At 40.4% G+C, this 24,510-nt stretch overlaps 1 protein-coding gene across 2 annotated transcripts in view; it reads left to right on the top strand.

The window, feature by feature from the left end:
* The window catches only part of Atrn (attractin), a 145,528-nt gene that overhangs the window by 114,934 nt on the left and 6,084 nt on the right, over positions 1-24,510 (top strand). Inside the window, exons 25-28 of one of the 2 annotated variants that reach the window (XM_087911192.1) lie at positions 15,069-15,130; positions 17,693-17,771; positions 20,149-20,256; positions 22,377-22,491. In XM_087911192.1, coding sequence (XP_087767318.1) covers positions 15,069-15,130; positions 17,693-17,771; positions 20,149-20,256; positions 22,377-22,491 — 364 coding nt within the window. Of the gene's footprint in view, positions 1-3,840; positions 4,218-15,068; positions 15,131-17,692; positions 17,772-20,148; positions 20,257-22,376; positions 22,492-24,510 lie in introns of those variants that run through there. The other variant, XR_015739073.1, reaches the window with a different exon arrangement.

The following is a 24,510-nucleotide window of genomic DNA, read 5'->3' as shown; positions in this document are numbered from 1 at the left end:
GACATAAAAACCACGCTCTCATCTTAAAGGGAACAAGAGATATTTTATTCTGCAGTCATTTAAGAGACCATGACCCAAGAATACAGATTTAGGTTACCCCAAATTTCAGGTTCCAACATAGAAGGTTTTTTTTTTTTGGGGGGGGGGGAGGGTACAGTTTTACAGAACAAATAAAATTATAAATAAAGCAGGTTTAAGATACATTGGTGGGTGCATCAGAGAGGCGAGTACAGCAAGATGGGGGGAGGTGTCTGTCTACTTCGTAGGCCCAATCTGATGACATTAACTTAGATTTGTGGAAGCAAGTGTTTTGCTAAGTTAGTAGCTTCTAAGAGGTTTTTATTTATTATCACCAGGTGTTAGTTCAGATACAGAGTAGGGCAAGAATGGCTGTTCCAGAAGGCTGGAACTAGCTCGCAGTAATTAGCCTCTGAAGCTACAAAATTCCAGTCTCTCACAGTTCTGAGATTCTACTCAGTCCCAGTCTCTACAGACACAGACTTCTTCCAGGAGTTTTTGGGTTTTTGTTTGTTTGGTTGTTTGTTTCCTGGTTCACAGGCAAAACCAGCTTCTTTTCAGGAATTTTCATTCCCACCTTCCAGTTTTGCTGACAGCAGCATGCTTCTCTCTCTTCTCTCTGGTTCTAGTCACTGTCTGCAGCTCTCCTTAGTAGATATCTCATGGATCTGGCATCTCCAACATCTTGGGATCTCCAGTGCAATCCAAGCTTCATGTTCACAGCTTTACAGTGACCTTTTTTGCTTTTTCGAGCAGGAAATTTCCTCAAGACTTTTCTTTTTACAACTTGGAAGCTTAGCTGGGCAGTGTTTTCAACTTAGCCTCAGATAAATTCATAAGACAGGGGTAAAAAGCACCCACATTATTGCCAAGATATTCTAAGAATGCTATCTAGTCCAGTTAGTAATATTGCTCCCCTCTGAAATCTCTTGTGCCTCATGGCTGTCAGCACCGCTCTCTTCCAAGCTCCTATGAGGATGTGAGGATGATCCAGTAAACTCCACTTACAGCATTTAACTGCTTTTCTACTCCAAAGTCTCAAAGTCTTTCACATTCACCCGAAAGTAGCTTGCTTAGCTCTATCTATCACAGTAATAGCCTACTTCCTGGGACAACTTCTGTCTTGGTTACTTTTCTCTTACTCTGCACATGTCATAACCAAGGCAACTTATAAAAGAAAGCATTTATTAGGACCTACAGTTTCAAAGGATTATAATCAATAGCTATCATGGCAGGAAACGTGGCAGCGGGCAAACATGCATTATAGAGAGGAGTAGCTGAGAGCTCACATCCTTGTCTGAAGTGTTTATCTAATTATTCTTTATCAGTAAAAACTCGGGAGTCAGATATCAGGGTAAGAACCCGAATGATCAGAGAAGTAGTGCAGAAGCAACCAGTCACCCTCACCCTCCTCTCTCTCTCTCTCTCTCTCTCTCTCTCTCTCTCTCTCTCTCTCTCTCTCTCTCGTTTCTTTATCCAGACCCTCTCAAAGTCCTGCCCTACTACTCTTGTGTCTCTCTGTTCTCGGTTCTCCAAAACCTCTGTAGTTAATTTTGGTCAGCTAGTAGCTGATTCAATAGCTGATTTGCCCTCTGATTCAGAACAAATTTTATTGACAGTCTTGAGAGCATCAGAATATGATCAAAATATCACACAATATTTCCCCCTTTTGTCTAAATAAAGAAAAAGTTTTAACTCTGACACAGAAAAACTATAGAGTAAGAACAATTATCCGGTAAGAACTACAGCCACAGTGCTCAGTCCATTTGCTCTTGGCAAATTTAGAGAGAATACTTCATTATCTATCCTATCTTAGTTAGGTCAAAGTTTTGTATCTAATTCACTTTCTATCCTAACTTGTATTACCAACCTAAAACTAATTTTTCAGACCTCAAAACATTTTTTTAGATAAACAATTTAAACTTTTATGTCTGTCAACCTTATACGCTCTATACCTCTTTTGTGAGTTTCTTCTTTTGAATTTGGTAACAAGGAAAACTGTAAAACTATGACTACCTAGTCTTCGATCTCCAACAGTGACCCAAAAAAGATAAAATATTATTTGAGTGAACAGAAAGTGCAGAGCAAACAACTTCCAAAATTATAGAAATGACAGAAACAGCTGACTGCCTGGACAGTCACCAAAGGTTTTTCTGTAACATTGAGGCATCCGTCTTTGACCTTTAGGACTAGAATATCTGACAGACTTTTCTGTGAAACAAGGATTTTGAAGGACTGTCCCAACTTGTCTTGGCAAAGTCCAGCAGTCTTTGTCTCCTGCATGTCCATCTTGGTCAGCACACTGTCAGCAGTTGAGGCAAGGGCAGTTTCTTTGCCTAGTTACTAACTTTGGCTACAAAGGAAGCAACTCCATATGGAGATTCTTCAGTGCCCATCATCCCCTTTTGAAGTAAATTGATGCTGCCATGAGCAGATGTGTCTCATTGTCATAAAAAGCCTTATGGTGTTAAAACATCTTACATGCCATATTCTGTAGATCTCTGAAGTGTTTGAAGATCACCTATCTAAAATATAACTGCTGACCTTGAAAACTCACCTAACATGACTGCAGGTTTGCTTGTTATAGGTGACTAACTACTAACCTGCATTTCTTTATTATCTTAAATAATAAATACCCTAAATAATAAAGCTTGTAATAATAATTTTCAAGAACTAGAAATTTATATTAAATTGTTAAATGAGCTGCACAGATATAATACCTTAAACAAGAGTAGAAACATATACACAGAATATTCTAACAAAAATAACCTTAAATTTGTATCAATATACAAAAATACCTTAAACAAAAGTAGAAACATATATACAGTATAATAAAAATAGCCTTAAATTTGAATCAGTATAAAAAAATCCATGTCAATGTAAAATATTTAAAACTAGTAATTGTTTTTTAGCTTAAAAGTAGATTCAATAGTCTACCCCCTTTTATCCTATCATTTCTATATTTCCATTTTTGTTTTCAGAATGAGATTCTTGAATCTAACCTTTTTTGTTCAGCTTTTTTCCCGATCATTACCAATAACAACCCCCTAAATAATGACAAATATCCATAACTCATTGAATGATCAAAAACCACCCACCCCTCCTCTTGGGAATGTGGGTGTTGTGTTCTCTAGACAGCTTCCAGTTGTCTGGGGGACAACGGCATCTCTAGGGACCCTGAGAAAATTGAGATAATGGTCAGGTCCTGGGAGGGCTAGCTATATCATCTGTTGCCAGTTTCCATGTAATGGGAAAGTATAGGGCTTATCTGAAGTCCTGGCTGGAGTGGTGCATGAAGTTGGACCATCTCACCTAGGAGCAGTTAGTAGTCCAAAGGTGATCTTTGGGTGGTATTTGTCAGCTTAGTGACCTTACCACAATCCAGGTGGAATTGTTGTTGTGGGGCCCCCATCTTCAGTTTGGAGACTCAAAGGTCATTGTTAGGAATGGTCACATTTACTGCAAAAAAATTAAACATTTTAAATGTCATATGCAGCAGATCTCAGAGAGGTTAAAGGGCCACAATTTATTAAGAACATCTGGAATATACAAACTTAATTCCTAGTTGCCTGATAGAGACTAAAACCTGAAATCATGTACAGGAAGCTAGATGAAGCCTTTTTCTAGAATTAGTACTTTCTGTGCTCATTAACATCATGACAGAAAGTTTGAATACATATATACATATTAATCTTGTAAATTTTGAGATAATATTTATACCTTAAGAAAAGCTTTAAAGAGTTAAAATAAAACCAAAGGATTATAAAGTTAGTGTCAATAGACTAGCCCCTTAATTTTGGTTTTTCTTCTATCCCATACCAGGTGGCTGTTGTGACAGTGGGACAGAGATTTTGGATTTTCCTTTAACAAGCATGCTTGGACTTAGAGAAGGAGAGAGCCATGCTCCAACTCCAAAGCCAGCTTTAATTTTTAATTGAACTGGGACTGCAAAAAGACCATTTGCATTACATGTTTGTAGAGAACAGCAGAAACAAATGTTTGGGAAGATTTATGAAATTTTATCCTGTTGGAAATGTGATATACTGTTAGACCATTTTACTCTTTTTCTTGGGATGTTTCCTCTGGATGATTCATCCTTTTTCTTCAGATGTCTCATTTGTTCAGTGGTCTTCAGATTCCTTAGTTGGATGCCTTCATTCTCCTGGAAAGACATGAATTTAACATCTGCTTCACAAAAGGTGAATGCATACCATATGAAACTATTGCTTCCTTAAATCTCCTTAAATCTAACATTTCTTTATGTTAATCCCAGATATGCTGATTATTCTTTCATCTCAATGTTCCATTTTCAAACTGTCTTTTGTAGAACTATACAGAGATCTAACTCCCTGCATTGTAATATTGTTCCCCATTCTTAACATGGGGAAAAACTTTTTAAAAAAAACTAATTTTCCCCTTAAGAATTCCCAGATGAGCAGAGCAGAATTGGGGTCCATGGTGTGAAACTCCCCGTGAAACAATAAAGACATTAAATTAAAAAAAATACGCAGGAGGCGTCTCGCCAGATCTGCTGATGATGACAGGAAAGTGTGAGGCGGCTGTCACCACACAGCACAACTGGCAGAGACTATGTGGTTCATGGCCTGGCTGAGGAAGTGAGGACACAGGACAGTGCCAGCTGCTGGTGAGCAGCTAACTCTAGTGGCATTTGGAGCCCAGGCACCTGTGGAGTTTGAGGCTAGGGATGGGCGGCAGCTGGAGGCTGTTGTAGAGAGGCTGCAACAGGAAAATCCCAGACTTGCTCAGAGGCCCTGGGGAGGAGGAAGAAAAGCCAGCAATGGCAGCAGCTTAGGGGGCTGCAAAGCAAGGAGGAAGTGGCTCCCTTGTGATCTCATGCCCTGAGTTGGACACCAGAAAAGCATTTATCTAATTATTCTTTGTCAGTAAAAACTCAGGAGTCAGATATTGGAGTAAGACCATGAACAGAGAAATGGCAGAGAAGTGACCTCCTCTCTCTCTCTCTCTCTCTCTCTCTCTCTCTCTCTCTCTCTCTCTCTCTCTCACACACACACACACACACACACACACACACGGATCTCTCTCTCTCTCTCTGTGTCATTCCTCCATCCAAAAGAGGTCTAAGCCCCACCCTGCTACTTCCTTTTTTTCTGTCCTTAGTCCTCCCAAACCTCTATGGGTAATTTTGCTCAGCTAGTAGCTTGCCCCACCCTCAGATTCAAAGCAAATGTTATTGTCAGTATCAGGAGCATCAGAATGTGATCAAAATATCACACAGCATTTATCCATAAATAGGAGGCAGAGAGAACTAACTGGGAATGGCGTAGGCTTTTCAAAGCTCAAGTCTCACCCCCAGCCACACACTTCCTTCCCAAACACTTCCACCAACTGGGAACCAAGTATTCAAACCTATGAGCCTCTGGGGCCATTCTCATTTAAACCGCCAAAAATTTTAAATTAGTAATATGTGTGATAAAATGGTGTGGAAATTCTGGAAAGTAGTTCAAAGCAGTAGTAGGGGCTAAAAGTAAATAGACGTTAGTGTGTTTGGCAGGTGTTCATTGGCATCAGCTGGTTTGGCAGTTCTGACCAGAGCTGAGTCATACGGTTTTGGTTCCAACACAAACCAGCATTAAGGCAGATGTCATATAAGGTCAGGCGGTTGTCACGGGAAATCAGTGCAGGGCTGTGGTCACAACACAGATCCATATGGAATTTGGGTTTTGAAAAATAAAAGAGGGGCGTCGATGTCAGTCAGGCAGCTCACAACTGCTTGTAATTCCAGTCCCAGGGTTTATCTGGTCTCGTTTCACATGAGCACACTCCCTCCCCATATACAAACCCACAGTTAAACATAATAAAAATAAAATGTTTAGCATTATAAAAGGGAAAAGAAGTACTTTTGTTTCATAGGAAAATTCTTAAGAGGTGATAACCCAATCCTAGTTTACAAGATACTCCGCTAGTATACACAGACGCTACCATTTTTGACAAAGCTGAGACCTATGGAAGGACCCAGTCCTCTCCTAGTTTTCAGCCTTACCATGGTCATACCAAGACTCTGAATGGCAGGCATTCTGACTCTTCTCTCTGGACCTGATGTGAAGGGTAGATACTTCTGAGGTCTCCAGAGCCTTCAGAAGATTCTGGAGTATATGAGTGTTGGTCCAGGAAGGCTCTCAGCTGCAGGAATGGTGTTCAGAAAGCCAGCCAGGTGAATGAACTCTGGGATCTTCTTTCATTCACAGGTGTCTCCCTGAAGCCATAGGCTTTGCCTCACAGTGCAGCTAACTCCTATTTGCATGTTCATATAATGGTCTTGGTGGGAAGGACAGATATAGGTCCTTTCTTCTTTCTCCAAATTTTGATTGCCCTTTCCCTAGTCATAAATGTCTACTCGGTTTTTTGAGTACTTTGTATATAACTTAGTAAATGCAAAGTATACTGTTTTTAAAAGAAAAGAAAACATCTGTGGTCATTTACATAAATGTCTTTCTTTATTCTTTTGGTGATACTTACTCCATGCTTGAAGAGAAATTCATTCAAAGCGTATTTTCACAGAGACTATTTCTCTTAACTCAAGGACATATAGAAAATCCAGACATGGCGAGAGCCCACTGCCTGCTCTTCAGGCACTGTTTCTCTTTGAGCCCTGGGCTCTCTCTCACCCTCTGGAGAACAGCCATCCTCACTAGTATGTGACAAGCTTAGCTCCAACCTCCTCCACAAATCCACAGTGCCAACATCCCATATTCCCAGGTTCTTTGAATAAAGTCTCCACTCTATATTCCATCTCCTAGTCACCAGGCATGGGCCCTGGCTCTCAGTTTGCTTCAGAATAGTGCCTTTTCCCTACCACTTCCTTCCAACTCACTGCCTACCCTCCAGAGCTTCCATTTCACAATGAAGATTTTGGTTTTCAGTGCAGTTCCAACTGCTATAGACATCATTCAGGAAAGGTTCAGGCAAGGGAATCATTTCCTGATCTCTGATTTCTGAGGCCTATAAACAGAAACATCAGAACCTCCTGGAAGGCTTTAGCTTTGGGCATAGGCATCAGCCCTAGATGTCTGAGAGTAGAGAGTAGGAAGAATCATCCCCAGAGCCAGCTAAATAGGGGAGGAGCAACTGTGTTGGACCATGAAAGGTAAAGAGACCCTGACTACAGGAAAGCAGGGTCACTCTGGGCTGTCTCTGTAGTATTAAGGACAGTAGTGCAATCACTTAAAAATACTTGTTTGAATGAAGGATAGACTTAGTGCTCCGGAATTGCAGATCTATGATCTCTTACCCCAAGCCTGGGGCTTGCCAAGTTTCTTAGCATTTATCTGCCTCATCCAGAGGGCTCCCAGGACAAATATTTCTTAATGAAACAATTGACGGAAGTGAGTTGGAATCAGGTTGTAGAAATGTGGAGGCATGAATTTTAGTTTTCTGGGAATATGTATAAATAGCTATCTTCTGTTGAATAGGAAATGAGATTGTAAGTTTGTCTTTTTAAATTTTTTGTACAGGGGTGTGTGTGTGTGTGTGTGTGTGTGTGTGTACAGGAGAAGGTGGAGATGTACATGTGTATACATGTGGAGGCCACAGTCTCCTTCAGATACCATTCCTCAGGAACCATCCACCTTATTTTTTGAGTCTCTCTCTGGACCTTGAGGCTTGCTGATTTGGCTAGACTGGATGGACAACAAACCCCAGGGATCCTCATGTCTCTACCTCCTCAGCGCTGGGATTACTGTGCCACTATCCCAGCTCTCTGTGTGAGTTCTGGGGATCCTGCTTAGGTCCTCTTGCAACATGGCAAGCACTTTATAGACAACTATCTCCCCAGCACCTGAAAGTTTTATTACTAGAGTATAATGAGATTTTCTTTGTAATAAGTAGATTTTAGAAAGTGAGTGCAGTAACACATCAGGGAAAAGGGAAGGAGGGAAATGAAGAGAGGAAAGAAGAAGAATAGGAAGAGGGGAAGAGAGAAGAGTGAATTCAAAGCCAGCCTGGGCTCTAAATCCCTATCAAAATTTTTTTAGTTTAGAAAGTTCTTATTATCTTCACTATCAGAAAAAAAACCCAAATTCAAAACATGTTTTAAAACTAATTATTTGACAATTTCATACATGTACATGATGTATACTTTGGTCACATTTATTTCTTATTACCTTTTTTTTCTTCCTCCCAGCCAAGCCCCCTTCTGCATTTGTTTATTTTTTACCTTAGTGACCCACTGAGTCTCACTGGGGTTGCCTCCATGAGTGTAGGTAGGAGAGCTGTACCAGAGTGGGCAGTTTACCAGGAGTGACACCAACGGAGAAAGTCTCTCTTCCCCATCGTTAACTGCCAAAAGCTCCTCAGAGGGGTAGGCGCCCATGGACCCTGCCTCCAAAAAGCTTTCAAAACCATGATCAGCTATATTTAATTTTTTATTATGTTATTACACGTGAGGAGAGAAAGCATGGGTGTACCGTAGCCCTCACGTGAGGTCAAAGGACAACTTTGTGGCGTCACTTCTCTCTTCCCACCTTCACATGGCTCTGGAATTGAAGTCAGGTCATTGATCTTGTGTGGCAAACACTTTACCCTCTGCATCACGACACACAGCCTAAAATCTTACCTTTGTAAAATTAATTTTTCATTTAGTTTGTGTTGTCTGACATTGTCTGAATAAGGGCCACCTACTTTATGTTTGAAACCAAATTTATAAGGATGAAGCTTGGTGTTTGTGTTAGCTACTTTTCTACTGCTGTGATAAAACACCACGACCAAGGCATCTTATAAAAAGTTTATTTGAGCTCATGGTTCCAGAGAGACAAGTGTTTGTCATGGCAAGGGAGGCATGGCAGTTAGTGACAGGCAGAGGTGCAGGAACAGGAAGCTAAGGGCTCAGGCACAAAGCAGAGAAAGCAAACTAGATGGTGGGATTCTTTTTAATGTTAAGATCACTACCATAGTGATGTACTTCCTCACAATCCCACGCCTCCTAAACCTCCCCCAAACAGCACCACCAATTGGGGAACAAGTATTCAAATGCCTGAGGCTATAGGAAACATCTCATTCAAACCACCACAGTGATGGAGTACTTGCATGCTTCCATAGTGTGTACAAGCCCTGGGTTTAATTCTCAACCAAGAAGAGAATGTGAGAAAAGAAGGAGATAGAAAAGAAGAGGGAAGAGAGAGGATAGAGGAGAAAAGGAAGAGAGAGAAGAGAAGTGGGGGAAGACAGGAAAGCAGGGAGGGAGAGGAGAGGAGTAAGAAAAAGGAAATAACCAGTCTATATTTTAATAACACCCCTCTCATTCTCAGAAGTTCTCAGCTTGAGCATTAAGTTCAAGATTGGCCAACAAAGACTGACACAGTGGGTAGGTGTTTCTGGGTAGGTTGTCAGTATATTCCTAAACATGTGTGGCTGTTTCTTTCCTTACAACTGTGATTATGGAGACTTTAGATGATCAGTGCTGAACAGAAGACCTTTAGAGTCTTGGGTATCCCAGCCAACTACCCTAATTTATTCGGGCTCTTTGTGAGTATACACAGAACATTAACTGATATGGTTCTACTTTGCCAAGAAATCGGGCCATGGTTGAGATCTCCGCATTAAGAGAGAATACCTAGGAAGCATTATACCACAGACCAGGACCTAATGGGTCCTCAGAATGAGATATTAGCATCCATGGGTTTTAGCATCCAGTAATTAGTAAAAGTATCTCATGGATTCCTTTAAGTGTAAACGCTAAGGGAAAGTAATTTTTTTTTATTTACTGGAGTTATTTATTTTATTTTATGAGTGTTTTGCCTATGTGTATGCATGTGTACCACATGTGTGCAGAAAGGTCAGAAGAGGGCATTGATCTTGGAACTGGAATTACAGACAGTTATGAGCTTCCGTGTAGGTGCTAGAAATTGAACCCAAGTCCTTTGCAAGAGCAAGAAGTGCTATTAACCATTGAGCCAGCTCTCCAGGCACATAAAAGCTACTCTTAAAAGTCAAATCTAAAACAGGCAACAGTGCCATATGTCCCAACACTGAGGAAGGCAGAGGCAGGCAGATCTGTGTGGGTTTGAGGCCAGCCTCATCTATGGAATGAGTTTCAGGACAGCAGATATACACAGAGAAACTCTGTCTTGAAAAAAAAAAAAAAAAAACAAGAAAAAAAAGTCAAATCTAAGCCATGCATAGTGATGGTGTACACCTTTAATCCTAGTACTTGGGAGGCAGAAGCAAGTGGATCTCTGTTCAGTCAAGCCAGTCTAGTTTATATAGTGAGAAAACAAAACCCAAAATTGTTTACCTTGCATTTCTGAGTATAAGTGATAAAGACACAGAAACTCATATTATGGCTTCTATGATACCATTGGAACCTGGTTTACTCATGGAGCTTGTGTGGAATTGAGTGATCCTCAGCACCACAGATGAAAGGGTGGAGCAGATAAATTAAGAAAAATAAGATGTTAATCATTTACTGCTTTTTTACCTTCATCACAGTGGCTGCCCTTTAAACTGCTAGCCAGGCTACCAAGCCTGGGGGTAATTCTGTTCCTGCAGGCAATGACTCTGTTGCTGTGGATAAAGGTAGCCTTAATTAAATCTCTATCATTCTAATAAAACTCAAAAGTCTAGGGTGAAAACCCGCAAGCTCAGAGAGTTAGAGTAGCAGCTAACTTTCTCTCTTAGCTGACATCCCAGGAAGCCTGTCTCCTTCCACACTGCCCCACGCTATACTCTTCCCTGGTACTTTCTACCAACTAGTTGCTAACCTCACCTCTCTGACCCAGGTTACTTTTATTTGATTAGCACAAATACAACACATCTTTACATAGTTAAACAAATGAAGCATAAGCAAATATAACATATCTTTGCCTAGTTAAACAAATATTCCACAACATTTCCCCCTTTTGTCTAAATAAAAAGTAAAGGTTTTAACTTTAACATAATAAAACTGCATACAATAAGGACAGTTATCTAGTAAGAATTACGTTTACAATATGCAATCCCTTTGCATTTGGCAAATTTGGAGGAATCATTCTATTATCTATCCTATCTTGATGAATCTAAAGCTCAGAACCTAATTTACCTTCTTTCATTAAGTTTTCATAAGGAAAACCATAACTATCTGCTCTTCAACTCCATCAAAGATCCCAGAAGGACGTATTAATTGAGTTAACAGAAAGTACAGTACAAGCTGTAGATGGAAGTTTCTGTCCTGCCCTGTTCCACAGCCATTCAGTCCCAAAGAAACAGAGGTTTATATTAATTATAAACTGTTTGGCCTATTAGTTCAGACTTATTATTAACTAACTCTTACAACTTAAATTAACTCATAATTCTATATTAGCCATTTGGCTTGGTATCTTTTATCAGTGAGACATTCTCATCTTGCCTCCTCTGCATCTGACTGGTGACCGCAGACTGAGCTTTTTCTCTTCCCAGAATTCTCCTACTCTGGTTGTCCTGCCTGTCTACTGGCCAATCAGTGTTTTAGTAAGCCAATAGACGTGACAAATCTTTACAAGGTACATGACATTATCCCACAGCAGCAAGCAGCTTCCAAAACTATAGAAATAACAGAGACACCTGTCTGCCTGGACCATCACCCAAGGTCCTCTTCAACATTGGGGCATCCATATTCAGCCTATGAATATCTGGCAGACTTTTCTGTGAAGCAGGAATTTTGAAGGACTGTCCCACTTTGTCTTGGTAAAGTTCAGCAGTAGTTTTCCTTTGTGTCCTGCATGTCTGGTTTGGATGATGTATTGTCAGCAGTCAAGGCAAGGGCAGTTTCTTCCCCAAATGGCTAGTTTTACCACACTGAAAGCAAACTCAAAAGTTCTTTTATGAAGTAGATTGGTGCTGCCAGTAGCAGATAATGTCTCGGTGTCATAAAAATCCCCATGTTAACAAATCATTTTAAATGCCATATTCTATAGGTCTTTGAAGTGTTTGAAGACCATCTACATCTACATCTAAAAATATATCTCTGTATGATCTTAAAAACATATTTAACATAGCTACAAGTTTAATTGTTATAGATGACTAACTACTAACCTACATTTTAATTTACATTTTTAAATGAGCTGCATAAGCACAATACCCCAAATAAGAGTAAAAACATACATACAGTATAACAAAAATAACTTTAAATTTGTATCACTATACCTAAATCCATACCAATGTAAAATAGGTGAGGTTAATAGTTGTCTTTTTATCCTGTATTCCTATCCCCCCCCCCAAATGATGACAAACATCCATAACCCACCAAATGACCAAAAATCACCTACCCCATCTCTTGGGAATCTGGGTGTTGTGTTTTATAGATTTCTTTCTGTTGTCTGAGGGCAACAGAATCTTAGGGAACCCTGATAAAAATTTTAAATAATGGTCAAGTCCTGGGAAAACTATTTGTAACATTGTTGTCAGTCTCATGACTGTTCCCATGCAGAGGGCTCAGTATATACATGACCTGCCTTGTAGTTTTCCTGGTTTATCTCTTTATGTCTGTAGCCAGGGTTTCCAGGAGGTCTCCCCGATCAAATCTGATCTCTATCAACCCTGAAGGAATCTACAGCTTTTTGTTTCCTCTGAAAACAAAAGCATAACCTCTTCCCTCAACACAGTGTATTTTTTTGAATTCCATTTTAAAGTTAAGACATCCCTGAAGTATCTAGGCTGGTTTAATTCAGCAGACTCTTTTATATGCCATCTCTCTCGGCAGCTGTCATTCACTTCACTCATCAACATTCAAAGAATGCAGAGTTAACACAGCACCATACAGGATCCAGACTCCCTGTGTATTTCCCATCTTTTCATGGATTGTTTTTCCTTTAAATTACTTTACTTCTCTTTAAAGACTTTATTTTTAAACTATTTACTTTTTCTATAACTGTCTGTACCTATTTTCTTTTTTTCTTAAACCTATGCACATTTTTAAACATAGTGTGACCTGTTTAGAGGTTTTTTCCAATCTGGACCTTTCTCTAGCCTTTTTTGACTGTGTGAGCCAAACCTTAAACTGCTAAGTGTTTGTGTTGGATGCTGGCCCTGTCCTGCTCAGTCCATAAGAGCCAAGCTTTATCCCCTACGGGCTTGGTTGAGGGTTGTGTGCAACTGGCAGCTGAGTCCAACTGGGAGCTGTATTCACCCACCCCAGCTCTAGGAAGCTAGTACCCACACTGTGTCAGGCACCTTTACTTAGCTTATTGTTTTTACTTAACATGCCAGCTGCTCAGGTGTTCACTGTAAGACAGAGCCTCTCAAGGAGGTGTATCCATTTTTGGTTGTTATTGCTTGTTTTGTTTTTCAGATTTTTCAGGCCCTATGTGGAAATTTGGGCCCCATGTTGGGTACCAAATGTAGCAGACTTTTTTTTTGGGGGGGGCACCAACAAGCTCCCAAATCATGACACAGAGACTTATTATTAGTTACAAATGTTCAACCTTATGCTTGTCCCACTAGCTCTTATAACTTATTTAACCCATTTCTCTCTAGATTTTGCCACAGGCTTTTTACCTTTCTTTTATTCTGTATGTCTTTCTCCATGTCTGGCTAGCTTGCAGCTGCCTCTCTTTCTCCCTCGTTCTCTCTTCTTGTTCTCTTCTCTTTTCTCTCTCCTACTTATTCTCTCTACCCACCAGCCCCTCCTATCCCTATACTGCCTTGCATTGGCCATTCACATTTTTATTATACCAGTCAGGTATCTTAGGCAGGCAAGATAAAACAACAACACATCTTTACATAATTAAACAAATACAGCATAGACAAAAGTAATACATCTTTGCCTAGTTAAACAAATATTCCACAATTGACTTTATTTTTTTTATTTATTTATTATGTATACAATATTCTGTGTGGGCCTGAAGGCCAGAAGAGGGCACCAGACCTCATTACAGATGGTTGTGAGCCACCATGTGGTTGCTGGGAATTGAACTCAGGACCTTTGGAAGAGCAGGCAATGCTCTTAACCACTGAGCCATCTCTCCAGCTCCCTTGACTTTATTTTTTAATTTTTATTTAATTTGTTACTATTTTATATTTATGTGTGTTTCTGATGTGTGTGTGTTGGAGGAACAAGGGCCACTGGATCACAGTTCTCCACCACAGTTCGATTTTACCTGTTGAACCAAGCATCTTGATGGTTCAGCTTCCCGATTGCTATCCTACTTACTATCGTCAGTGAAACGGTTATCATCTTAGTAATTGTTTCATTTGAACGTACACTGAACACATCTAGTCTGAAATCCTGAAATCTAAAACTAATACTTAAAAGGTTTCAGATTTGCCAGGCAGGTGATAGTGATGCAGGCCTATAATTTCAGCGTTGGGAGGCTTGAGGTCGAATTGTGAGCTCAGGGGCACTCCAAGCTTTTGAGATCCTGTCTCTGATGAAATTAAATTATATGGATCTCAAAATATCAGAATAGGAATTTTCAGTTACTGGAACAGTCTAGCCAAATATCCCAAAAGAACCCTGAAATCTGAAACTTATTAGTCCCAAGGATTTATTTTATTTTATTTTATTTTATTTTATTTTATTTTATTTGAGATAGGGTCTCTTGGGTGCTGGAATTAAAAGTGTGTGCCACCACTTCCTGGCAGTCCCAGACATTTTAGATAAAGGATCTCAGCTGTACCATTATCTTCCAATAAAGCCCCGGTCCCGTGAACCTGGTGGCATCAGACCAGTAGTAGGTGTTAGTGTGTGATAATAAGGTTACAGTTTCCATACTTAATCAATTCTGAGATACACGATAGATGATACCTGCCCCCAATACAACAGTGCTATAAAAAGCATTATGCCAAAGTTTAATTTGCAGTGTTTTTCTTCTACATAAAATAATGTTACCCCTTTTGATTCTTAGTATTGAAATACCTTAAGAATTTTTTTGTATTCTTGGTACTAAAACCTGTTCATTTATAGTAAAGTTACTAAGTTAGAAATTATAACCTATTGGTTTCAGGTTGTAGCCTGTAGCTGAGATCATTTTGTTCAAAACAAAACAAAACAAAAAGCAGCAGAAGCTGAGTCAGTGGAGCCGTTTTGTAGCCCGTGTAACCACTGCTGTTTTCTGCCACAGATTGCCTTCTCCCAGCACAGCAATTTTATGGACCTGGTACAATTCTTCGTGACTTTCTTCAGGTAATTCCTCTCATACTGACTGTACTGTTCCTTTGAAACAGCCCCTTAATTCCAGCTTAGTTTGTAGGTATTCTTGCAAAGCTGCATGTACACACAATAATGTAACTTTAATCTGACCTGTTTAAACATTACAATATGACTATTAAATGAATGGAAGGGAATTTTGTGGTGTGTGTGTGTGTGTGTGTGTGTGTGTGTAATTTGGCTCTCTATATGAGGAAAAGCTTGGACTGAAATAGTTTTAGTAATAGTCACTGCTGTGTGAGCTACATATGTGCTCCGTCTTATTTGAGAGATGATTCTGGTGAGCATCCATAGGAAGTAAGGTAAATCTTATTTCTAAACCCCTGTGCTTTTATAGTTTTCTTGGTAATAGTTTATTTTCTGAGACTAATAAGTTATTGCAGTGCCCATAAGAGAAGCAGCAAGAACTGACCTCACTTTCCTATATCCTCCCCCCAAACAGAAATTGCTTTAGTGATTTACTTTTTTACATTTAACACTAAATCTTGATTTTTCAACTTAGTTACTTTTTTTTTTGAGGGTCTCTCTATAGTATTCCTAATTTCCTGAAACTCTATGTAGAAGAGGCTGGCCTTGAAATCACAGAGTTTCTTCTGCCTCTGTCTCCCAAGTACTGGGATTAAGGTGTGTGCCACCAGCCAATTCAGTTATTTTTTGGTGTTCTCTACACTACCTTACTCCATCACATACAAACACACACACACACACACACACACACACACACACACACACACACATGCACACATATAACAGGAACACACAAAACTCCGTTCCATTCATTTAATAGTTATAATCACAATGCTTTGACCAACCATAAAATCATGAATTGACTTATGATTCTACTTGCTAGTTTTTTAGATGAAAAAGGTCACTTTTTGCTTATCCTACATGTAATACTTTTATTTACTATTGTTTTTCCCCCTATGAGTCTACTCCAGAGTTATACCTGTAATCTGACCAAACAAAGATCTTTCATGATGGTTGTCTCTTGCCTTTAGTCTCTCTTGGGGCTCCCCACCCTAGAATGCTCCAGCCTCCTGTACTTAAATGTACTAGTCTCTAAGGCCTGCTGTGTAATTGTCATGGTCTGAGTTACTTTTCTATTGCCATGACAAAGCACTATGATAAGACAACTTGAAAAGTTTAATCAGGAGATCACAGTTCCAGAAGGGTAGAATCCATGACCATCATGGCAGAGAGCATAGCAAAGGCAGACAGGCAGGCATAACATTGGAGCAGTAGCTAGAACTTAACTCTGATCCGCAAGCATAAGGCAGAGAGAGAGCTAACTGGGAATGACATGGGCTTTTGAAACCTCAAAGCCCACCCCTAATAACACACCTCCCTCAACAAGGCCACACCTCCTTATCGTTCCCAAACAGTTGCACCAACTAGGGACCAAACATTGCCTCTGGAATTATAGTAGCTTTTCCCATTCAATACATGGTTTACAGAAGAAAGAAAGCTGAAACTCTTTACAATCATTAGACAACTAGAAGTTTTTCCTCCTAATATTAAGAAAGTTGTTGGCTTAAATTTGATCATTTTAAGTTTATTTTATTGGTAAATGCATATATTGCTGGGCGTGGTGGCACATCCTAGCATTCAAGAATCTGATTTGAGAGATCACAGATTTCAAGCTAGCTGGAATACATAGCAAGACACAATCTTTGAAAAGAAAAATAATTAGTACACACATACCCACACTTGCAACAGAGTTATTATTACTTTCATTTCAGTAGTGCAACCAAGTCCTTGATAAGAAGCTGCTTAAGGTAGAAAGTGTTTGTTTGGGCTCAGAGTAATCTAGGGGATCCAGCCCCTCATAGCCCAGGAGTCATGACCACAGGCTCATGGGGTGGCTGTCACACTGCATCCTCAGTCATCAAGCAAGAAAGATGAATGTTGCTATTCAGCTCACTTTCTTCTTTTTGTTCAGTCTGGGATCCCAGCCCGTAAATGGTGCTGCCCACACTTAGGGTGAATTATCGATACTCAGTTAGTTCAGTATAGAAACTCTCTCATAGACATACCAGAGCTTTGTCTCTTATGTGACAATCAGTGTTTATCACCATGTATGTATATATAGTTACAGAAATATATTAATCGTTGTACATAAATTTCTTTGGCCTACCTTTTATGAAAGGTTGATTATTAATTGAAATTTATTTTTTCTCATTCTGTTTGAGCTTATCAATGAAGTTTACCACATTGATTAATTTGCTTGCTTAAATTAAATTATCTATTATCATGTATAACATTCTAACAAAATTGCTTTTCTTATTTTCTTACTTGTGGTAAGTCATTATTGACCCTTCTGGGGGGCTTAGTGAGAAGTCAGGGCTTGGTAACACCTTCCAGAAGTCAGGATTGGAAGCTTGGGTCAGCTAGCCAGGGTTTTCTCACATTCCACTTCCTGTGAGCCAGTCTGTCACATACAGCATCAGGAGCTTGGGAGTTGGGATGTTGCGGATTGCTCAGTGTGGGAGCCAGGCATGGCAGCGTGGCGCGGACTCACTGTGTGTTCTTTCCCTGCAGCTGTTTCCTCTCTCTGCTTCTGGTGGCTGCAGTGGTCTGGAAGATCAAGCAGAGCTGTTGGGCATCCAGGCGGAGAGAGGTAAGCCCATGCAGATAAAAGTAATAAATCCCCTTGAAAACTCATTTCTTCTCCTTCTTTCCAGGCACCACTTTTCCCTGTTCAGTGATGACTAACATTCTTAGGAAAGCATACGGCTTCGTCTGCATTGTATGAGTCTGCTGTATGCTGTGTCAGTAGATTTCAATTATTGTTCCATAAATATCATTAATTCTGCCACAGCCACAACCACTTACTGATTTAGCAATCTTGTAAGAGCCGTTCATAAGAATTTGAGTAAAGGGACAGGTTTGCCTCAGTGATGGAGTCCTTGCCTAGCATGAACCTGAGATCCTTGGTTCTGGTCTCAGCACCCTCTAATTGCACAAAGGTAGGAACAAAGCTTTTAACTTGGGGGCAGGAGGAGGATCCAAAACGAAACTATAGCTATAGACGGTATCATTGATTATGATGAAGTACTAGAGCTGGTGCCAACAAACACATTATCTAGATAGCCGAGCACCTCTAAATCCCAGACACTGTTTTAGGTAGTTTTAGTTAGACTAGCTACTCTAATCTTCATCTCAACCCTCCATGAGGCTCAGGGAGGTCAAGTAACTTGCCCATACCTTGTAGCTACTGAGAGGCCTCTGCTTTCACAGCCCATGTTCCTAAACACGGTTTCCACAAACACTTGGCTTTGTTCTGCATGTTCTAGACTGTACCCTTAAGAATATCATGTTCTGCTGACTGAATAAGCCAGGCAACCCACATGAGACTGTACACTAAAAGTAAGAGCAAGAAAGCCGCTTGTTATTGTTGAAAGCAAAACAAAATTATTTTCATATAAGTTATTGAGACAATACAGTTGAGATTTGTCTGTATACAAAATAACACTTAAGTATATGAAACTAAATAAATGGATAATACAGAAAGTAACAATTAACTAGAAAATATTTACAACATCATAAGAGAGAATATAGAAGATGAACACCCTTTCAAGAAAGTTTTTTTTTGATATCCTTAAGTTGTATTCAATCAGCTAATATGCTAATCGTTTACCCTTGGTTTGGAGTTTCACTATAGCTCTGAACCTGGCCATTCTAAATATACCAAGTCAGTCATGACTTGATCCCAGTTAGGATGCTAGTTTGCGTTCTTGCTGCATCCCAGGCCCTGATGGAAGTTCTTTCACCCACCTTACCTCCTGGACTTTTGGCAAAGGTTTCAGAATGGGAGTTGTAGTAGGGTAGAAGCTGTCTTCCTATGATTCTTCACTTAGAGTATTACAGAACCCACACAACTTTGCTGTATGTTTGCTGAGTAAATGGAGATTTTTTCTAGGTTCAGTAAAGAGATGTACTGAGATCGTTTAGGTCATCAGTCAGGCCTTTTTGTAACTCTAGGAGGCTGGGATAGGTTACCTAGCAACAACTTAGAGCGAAGGAAGTTCCTTACATTTATGGACGTTATAAGGGAGGAGTCAGCAGATTAGTGAAGGTATTATAACATAAGGCATGGCTGATCCTCTTCACAAGAGCAGTCCTTCTAGAACAGAACAGTGGCTTATGAGCCTCAAAATTCTGCCTTCTAGAAGGTGGTTTAAAGCAAGGTCCATTTGTCTTCTATGGCATTACCTCAGAAGATCTCTCATATTATTAATGATATAGGGATGCCCACATTCCAAATTTGAGGCATATGCTGTAGTATCACACCCAACACAAAAACACATTTCAAGCCTTGTGTGGTTGAATGAGGTAGGACTATAAGAAGTTCTAGGTTATCCAATGAGTTTGAGGCCAGCATGAGACCTTGTCTTAAAAAAAAAACACACAAAGCACATTTAAAGAAGAAATGGAAGCCTTGATACTTTGAACACCTGTCCTAACATATCCACCCCTCCCTAAATCCAGAGCCTTTCTTGTTCTAGTCTGTGATTCCACATTTATATGTGTTTTCGTCTTATATCTCTATTGAGGGAGAGTAGTCTCGTGTCCTTTTGGCCATGTAGGGGGCACATCTTTCTTTATTGTCATTGCTCAGGGAATACTGGTTCAGGTTTTAACATAAAGCAGGGTAGACTGACTTTGATCTAGTAACAGAAATGTGAAGAGGTAAGTTTCTGTCCTTTTATATATTCAGCCAGCAGATACCATAGCATTATATATCTACCACAATTTTAGCTTATGTCTCTTACTGGCAAAGACTTTTTGTAAAATACAGTAGTGTTACTCCATCTAACAGAAATTAATACCTGTATCGTCTAGTGCCTGGTCACCTTCAGTTTTCCGTAGCTGCCACAGAAACAATTTTCATCTGATCAGTTTGAACTTGGGAGAATGCAGCATCTTTAATATCCAGTATTCACTAATAAAATCCCAGTACTCAGCATATTAATACATACTATATTATTCATTAGCAACTTCTCCGGGAGATGCAACAGATGGCCAGCCGCCCCTTTGCTTCTGTAAATGTTGCCTTGGAAACAGATGAAGAGCCTCCTGATCTTATTGGGGGAAGTATAAAGGTGAGAAGTGGTTCAAAAGTTCATATAACAGCTTTCAAAAACTCAGGTCTGAGTCTGGCGCTCCAGAGGAAGCAAGTGTTGTGATGCATTAGTCCTGTCTTCCTTCTCTCTACCGCTCCGCTGAAACACCAAGACTGTGAGGCACTCTTGCTCTCCTTTCCCAGTTGCTGGCCCATGACATCAGTCAGTCACAGTCAGGAGTGTTTAACGTGGAAATCATAGTTGTTATTCTCTCAGTGTTTTGTGCCAAATATTTAAAAGTTTTTATATGAAAATATCTAAACTGGGCAAGGTGTGGTGGCACGCATATTTAATCCCAGCACTTAGGAGGCAGAGGCAGGCAAATCTCTGTGAGTTCTGGACCAGCCTGGTCTGTATATTGAGTTTCAGAACAGCCACAGCTAGAGAGTGAGAGGGAGCCTGTCTTAAAGGGGTGGTGGGGACAGCTCAATTTACTATTAATTACTCCCCTCCCACACACAGAGAGACTTTGGGTTTGGTTTTGTTGTTGTTGTTGTTGTTGTTGTTGTTTGGTTTGGGGGGGTTATTTGATTGTTTTTCAAGACAGGGTCTCACTATGTAGCTCTGGCTGTCCTAGAACTCACTATGTAGACTATGCTGACCATGAATTCAGAGATTCATCTGCCTTCTGAGTGTAGGAATTAAAGGTATATGCTCTACACCCAGCAAACCCCAGAGTTAAAAACAACAACAACAACAAAAAACACTTATAGGGCTGAAGAAATGGCTCAGTGGATAAATATGAGGAGTGGAGTTCAGAGCCCTAGAACTCAGGTAAACCAGGCAGATATGGTGACAGTACTCAGAGGCAGAGATGGGATTCCCAGGGCAAACGGCTGACTAGACTAGCTGGAATTGGCGAACTTCAGGTTCAGCGAGATGTCCTCCTCAGTAAGTAAAGCAAAGAACTGAGGAAGACCTCCTTGTGCACACATACCTGCACATGCACTTGTGAACACATACATATGCACACACACACACCATACATCATGTTTAGAAGTTGGAATCTTTGTGCACTGTTGGTAGACTACAAAGTTATGCAGTCACTAGAAAACGGTAGACTGGGTATGGTGGTGCAGGCCTATAATTCCAGCACTTAGAATGCAGATGCAGGAGAATCACCAAACAGTATTTTGTCTCAAGAAAACAAAAGCAATACAAAATGTAATACAGGGGATTATTTGTATGTCAGTGTTCATAACAGCACATTCATAATTGCCAGAAAGGAAACGCAGTCACGTGCCTGTCAGTGGTGAGTAGATACGCAGAGTGTGATGTTTAGCTACTAGAAATTATTTATCCTTTAAAAGAAGAGGAGTCTACTATATGCTTACAACATGGATAAACCTTAAGAAATTGTGTAATATGAAAGATGCTGCATCACTCCACATAAGCAAAGTATTAAGACTAATCAAATACACTGAGACAAAATAAAGTAGTAACTGCCAAAAGCTTGGAAGAGGAGATGAAGGAGCTGTTGTTTAATGAGTAGTATAGAATTTCAGTTTTTCGTTTTGCAACATTAAAAAAAACAGTCTGAAGATGGAAAAAGTAGCTAAAACACACTTCCATTTTCCTTTATTTTATGAAGGACTGATCATGCAGCGTGCATAAAGCAGAGGGGGGGAGAGAGAGAGAGACTCATTAGTAATAACAAAGCTATCTCTCAAGCCTGTAAAATTCTTTTTAAAAAATAAAGTCTGCAACAGAAAATGAATAAATTCTCCAGAGTCAAAGCATCCAATAAGCAGATGAGGAATCCATTTGGTGAGCTGTCTATCTTTCACAAGTTCTTAAACCCAACAGGCTATGACTTAGTGGATGAAAGATGCATGGATAAGCTTGAATATAAAACAGACAACTGTCTCCAGGGTCTCTGTTTGTGCCAAGTGTACAGGACTATCTTACAGATCACTAAACACACAGTGCCAACCCAGCAACCTAGAGAGAACCTGTTGACATGGGCCCTTCCTTGACACTCATGTGGCTTTTTAGAAAAGTGCTGTGGAAACAACTCATAGCCAAAATTGTTGGCCTTATAAGCACCTGACTCTGAAGTGTGGGGTTGGTGAAGGCACTTGTCTGTTTTCTTCCTCCAGACTGTTCCCAAGCCCATTGCCCTGGAGCCCTGCTTTGGTAACAAAGCTGCAGTCCTCTCCGTATTTGTGAGGCTCCCTCGAGGACTGGGCGGAATCCCTCCTCCTGGTCAGTCAGGTGAGTAGACGGAGCAGTGACAAACACGGGTCTATGAAGAGCTACACCGCGGACATTTCTCCCTGGCCAAGAACGTGGGTATGGGGCACTGTACTGTAGTGCCATCTCTGGCACAGAGCTTTCGTGAGGTAATTCCGTAGTCCCTAAACTGCGTTCTGAGCACTGACATTTCTGTCCTGGGGTGGAAGTCCAGGACCTTCTCACTGCACAGCTTCCTCAGTCACACACACCTCCTGATGTCTTGGCTCTGCTGCTCCTTGCCTTTTTTTTAAACCCCTTGTTCTTACCTTAAATTTCGACTTTCTCCTCCTCCATATGCTGCTAACCGTCTCCATGCTCCTGGCATCCAGCCATGTCCTCAGAGTTTGTGTTCCCCTAGTAAATATTTCTAGCCATGCTCTGTGTCTTGTTTAAGATCTTGCTATGCAGCTCAAGATGAACTAGAACTCATTACATAGCCCAGAATGCCCTCAAACTCATAGTCATCCTCCTGTCTCAGTTTCCAGAGTACTACCCACCATGCCCAGCTTTTTACTCTGTATTAAATGTGGAGCATAAAGAAGTATTATAACAACATAAAGAAGATTTTTGAAAATTATAGTTTTATTAGGCTAATAGAGACCAATTTTTATTCTTTTTCCCAACCCTCTCTAGAAATTTAATTTAAATAATTATATAGGCTTTGGGAGTGGGAGAACCCGGAACAGCTTTTAAGCTCAGTTTGTAGCCAAGGATGACTTTGGACTTCTGACCGTCCTGTCTCCATCTTCCCAGGGCTGAGATGTACCACCACTCCTGGTTCATGAGGCACTGAGGATCAGCGAACGCTAAGGCCTCATGCGTGCCAGGCAAACACTCTACTAACCAAGCTACACCCATAGCTAGATAGGCATTTTTATTACAAACAATTATTCCTCGGCATTTTTTCCCTAAAATAGCATCTCTACAGGAAACAGGTATCAGTGGTGATTTGGGCAGGAATAGGAAGGATTCCTATTTACTGTATACTATTTTTTTAAATATTTATTTATTATGTATACAATATTCTGTCTGTGTGTATGCCTGAAGGCCAGAAGAGGGCACCAGACCTCATTACAGATGGTTGTGAGCCACCAGGAAGAGCAGTCAGTGCTCTTACCCTCTGAGCCATCTCTCCAGCCCCCTATTGTATACTATTTTATACTTTGAGATTTTTCTTCCTTTTTGCTGAGGCTCAAATCTAAATATATCATTTATTCTTTCTTCATTACAATCATTTACATTTTTACAGTTTACTGCATATTTTACCAATGTCTTTTATCCTTTCCATCAAACATGTAAGCCATTAATTTATATAAACCTTGTCTTCAAGCTGGAGGCAGAGATAGGAAGATTGCCACATAGTGAGGCCCAGACCAACCAGGGTTACATAGTGGAACCCCCCTCCCAAAAGGAAAGTTCTTACTTTTAACACAAAGGCAAAGGCAGTATGGAATGTAGTTTCAGAGTATCTTGATTATGAAGTTTTGCCTAGGAATACCTCAAACAATGTGGACATTTTAGACCAGTTCAGTTGCAGTGGTGCTGGGGGCTCGGGATTGGCTTGGCCAGAACAGTTTAGTGGACAAGTATTCTTTTATCCTTGTCCAGCCCTGAACTTCATGTCCCCTTCATCAACCGTCCAGAAGGGTCTCCAGTTACCTGGCAGGCCAGAAGGACTCTATGGTGTCCTCAGAATGAAAGCCTTAGGGATGGTGAGGCCAGGACTTAGCCTTCATCTTCCCTTGGCATCCCCAGACACTGAGCCCCTAAGTTAGCCTTACTAAGGACAAAGTCACTCTATGATCTGGCGATCTGGGCAGTGTCTCCAGCTACCACCCAGCTCAGCAAACACTGCCAGGTGCTTCATGAAGGCAAGGTCTCCAGTGGGCATAGAGACATAACAGGTCTGTAGCCTTTCTTTTTTCATCCTTTATGTAATGCTTCCACCCTCTAAAACTTCTCAAAGCCCCACTCAGTTCTTGAGGCCCACCCCATCCA

The sequence above is a fragment of the Myodes glareolus genome, chromosome 10 (genome assembly GCF_982192425.1).
Source record: "Myodes glareolus chromosome 10, mMyoGla1.1, whole genome shotgun sequence".
Lineage (NCBI taxonomy): Eukaryota > Metazoa > Chordata > Mammalia > Rodentia > Cricetidae > Myodes > Myodes glareolus.
This window is presented reverse-complemented; position numbering and strand designations above follow the sequence as displayed.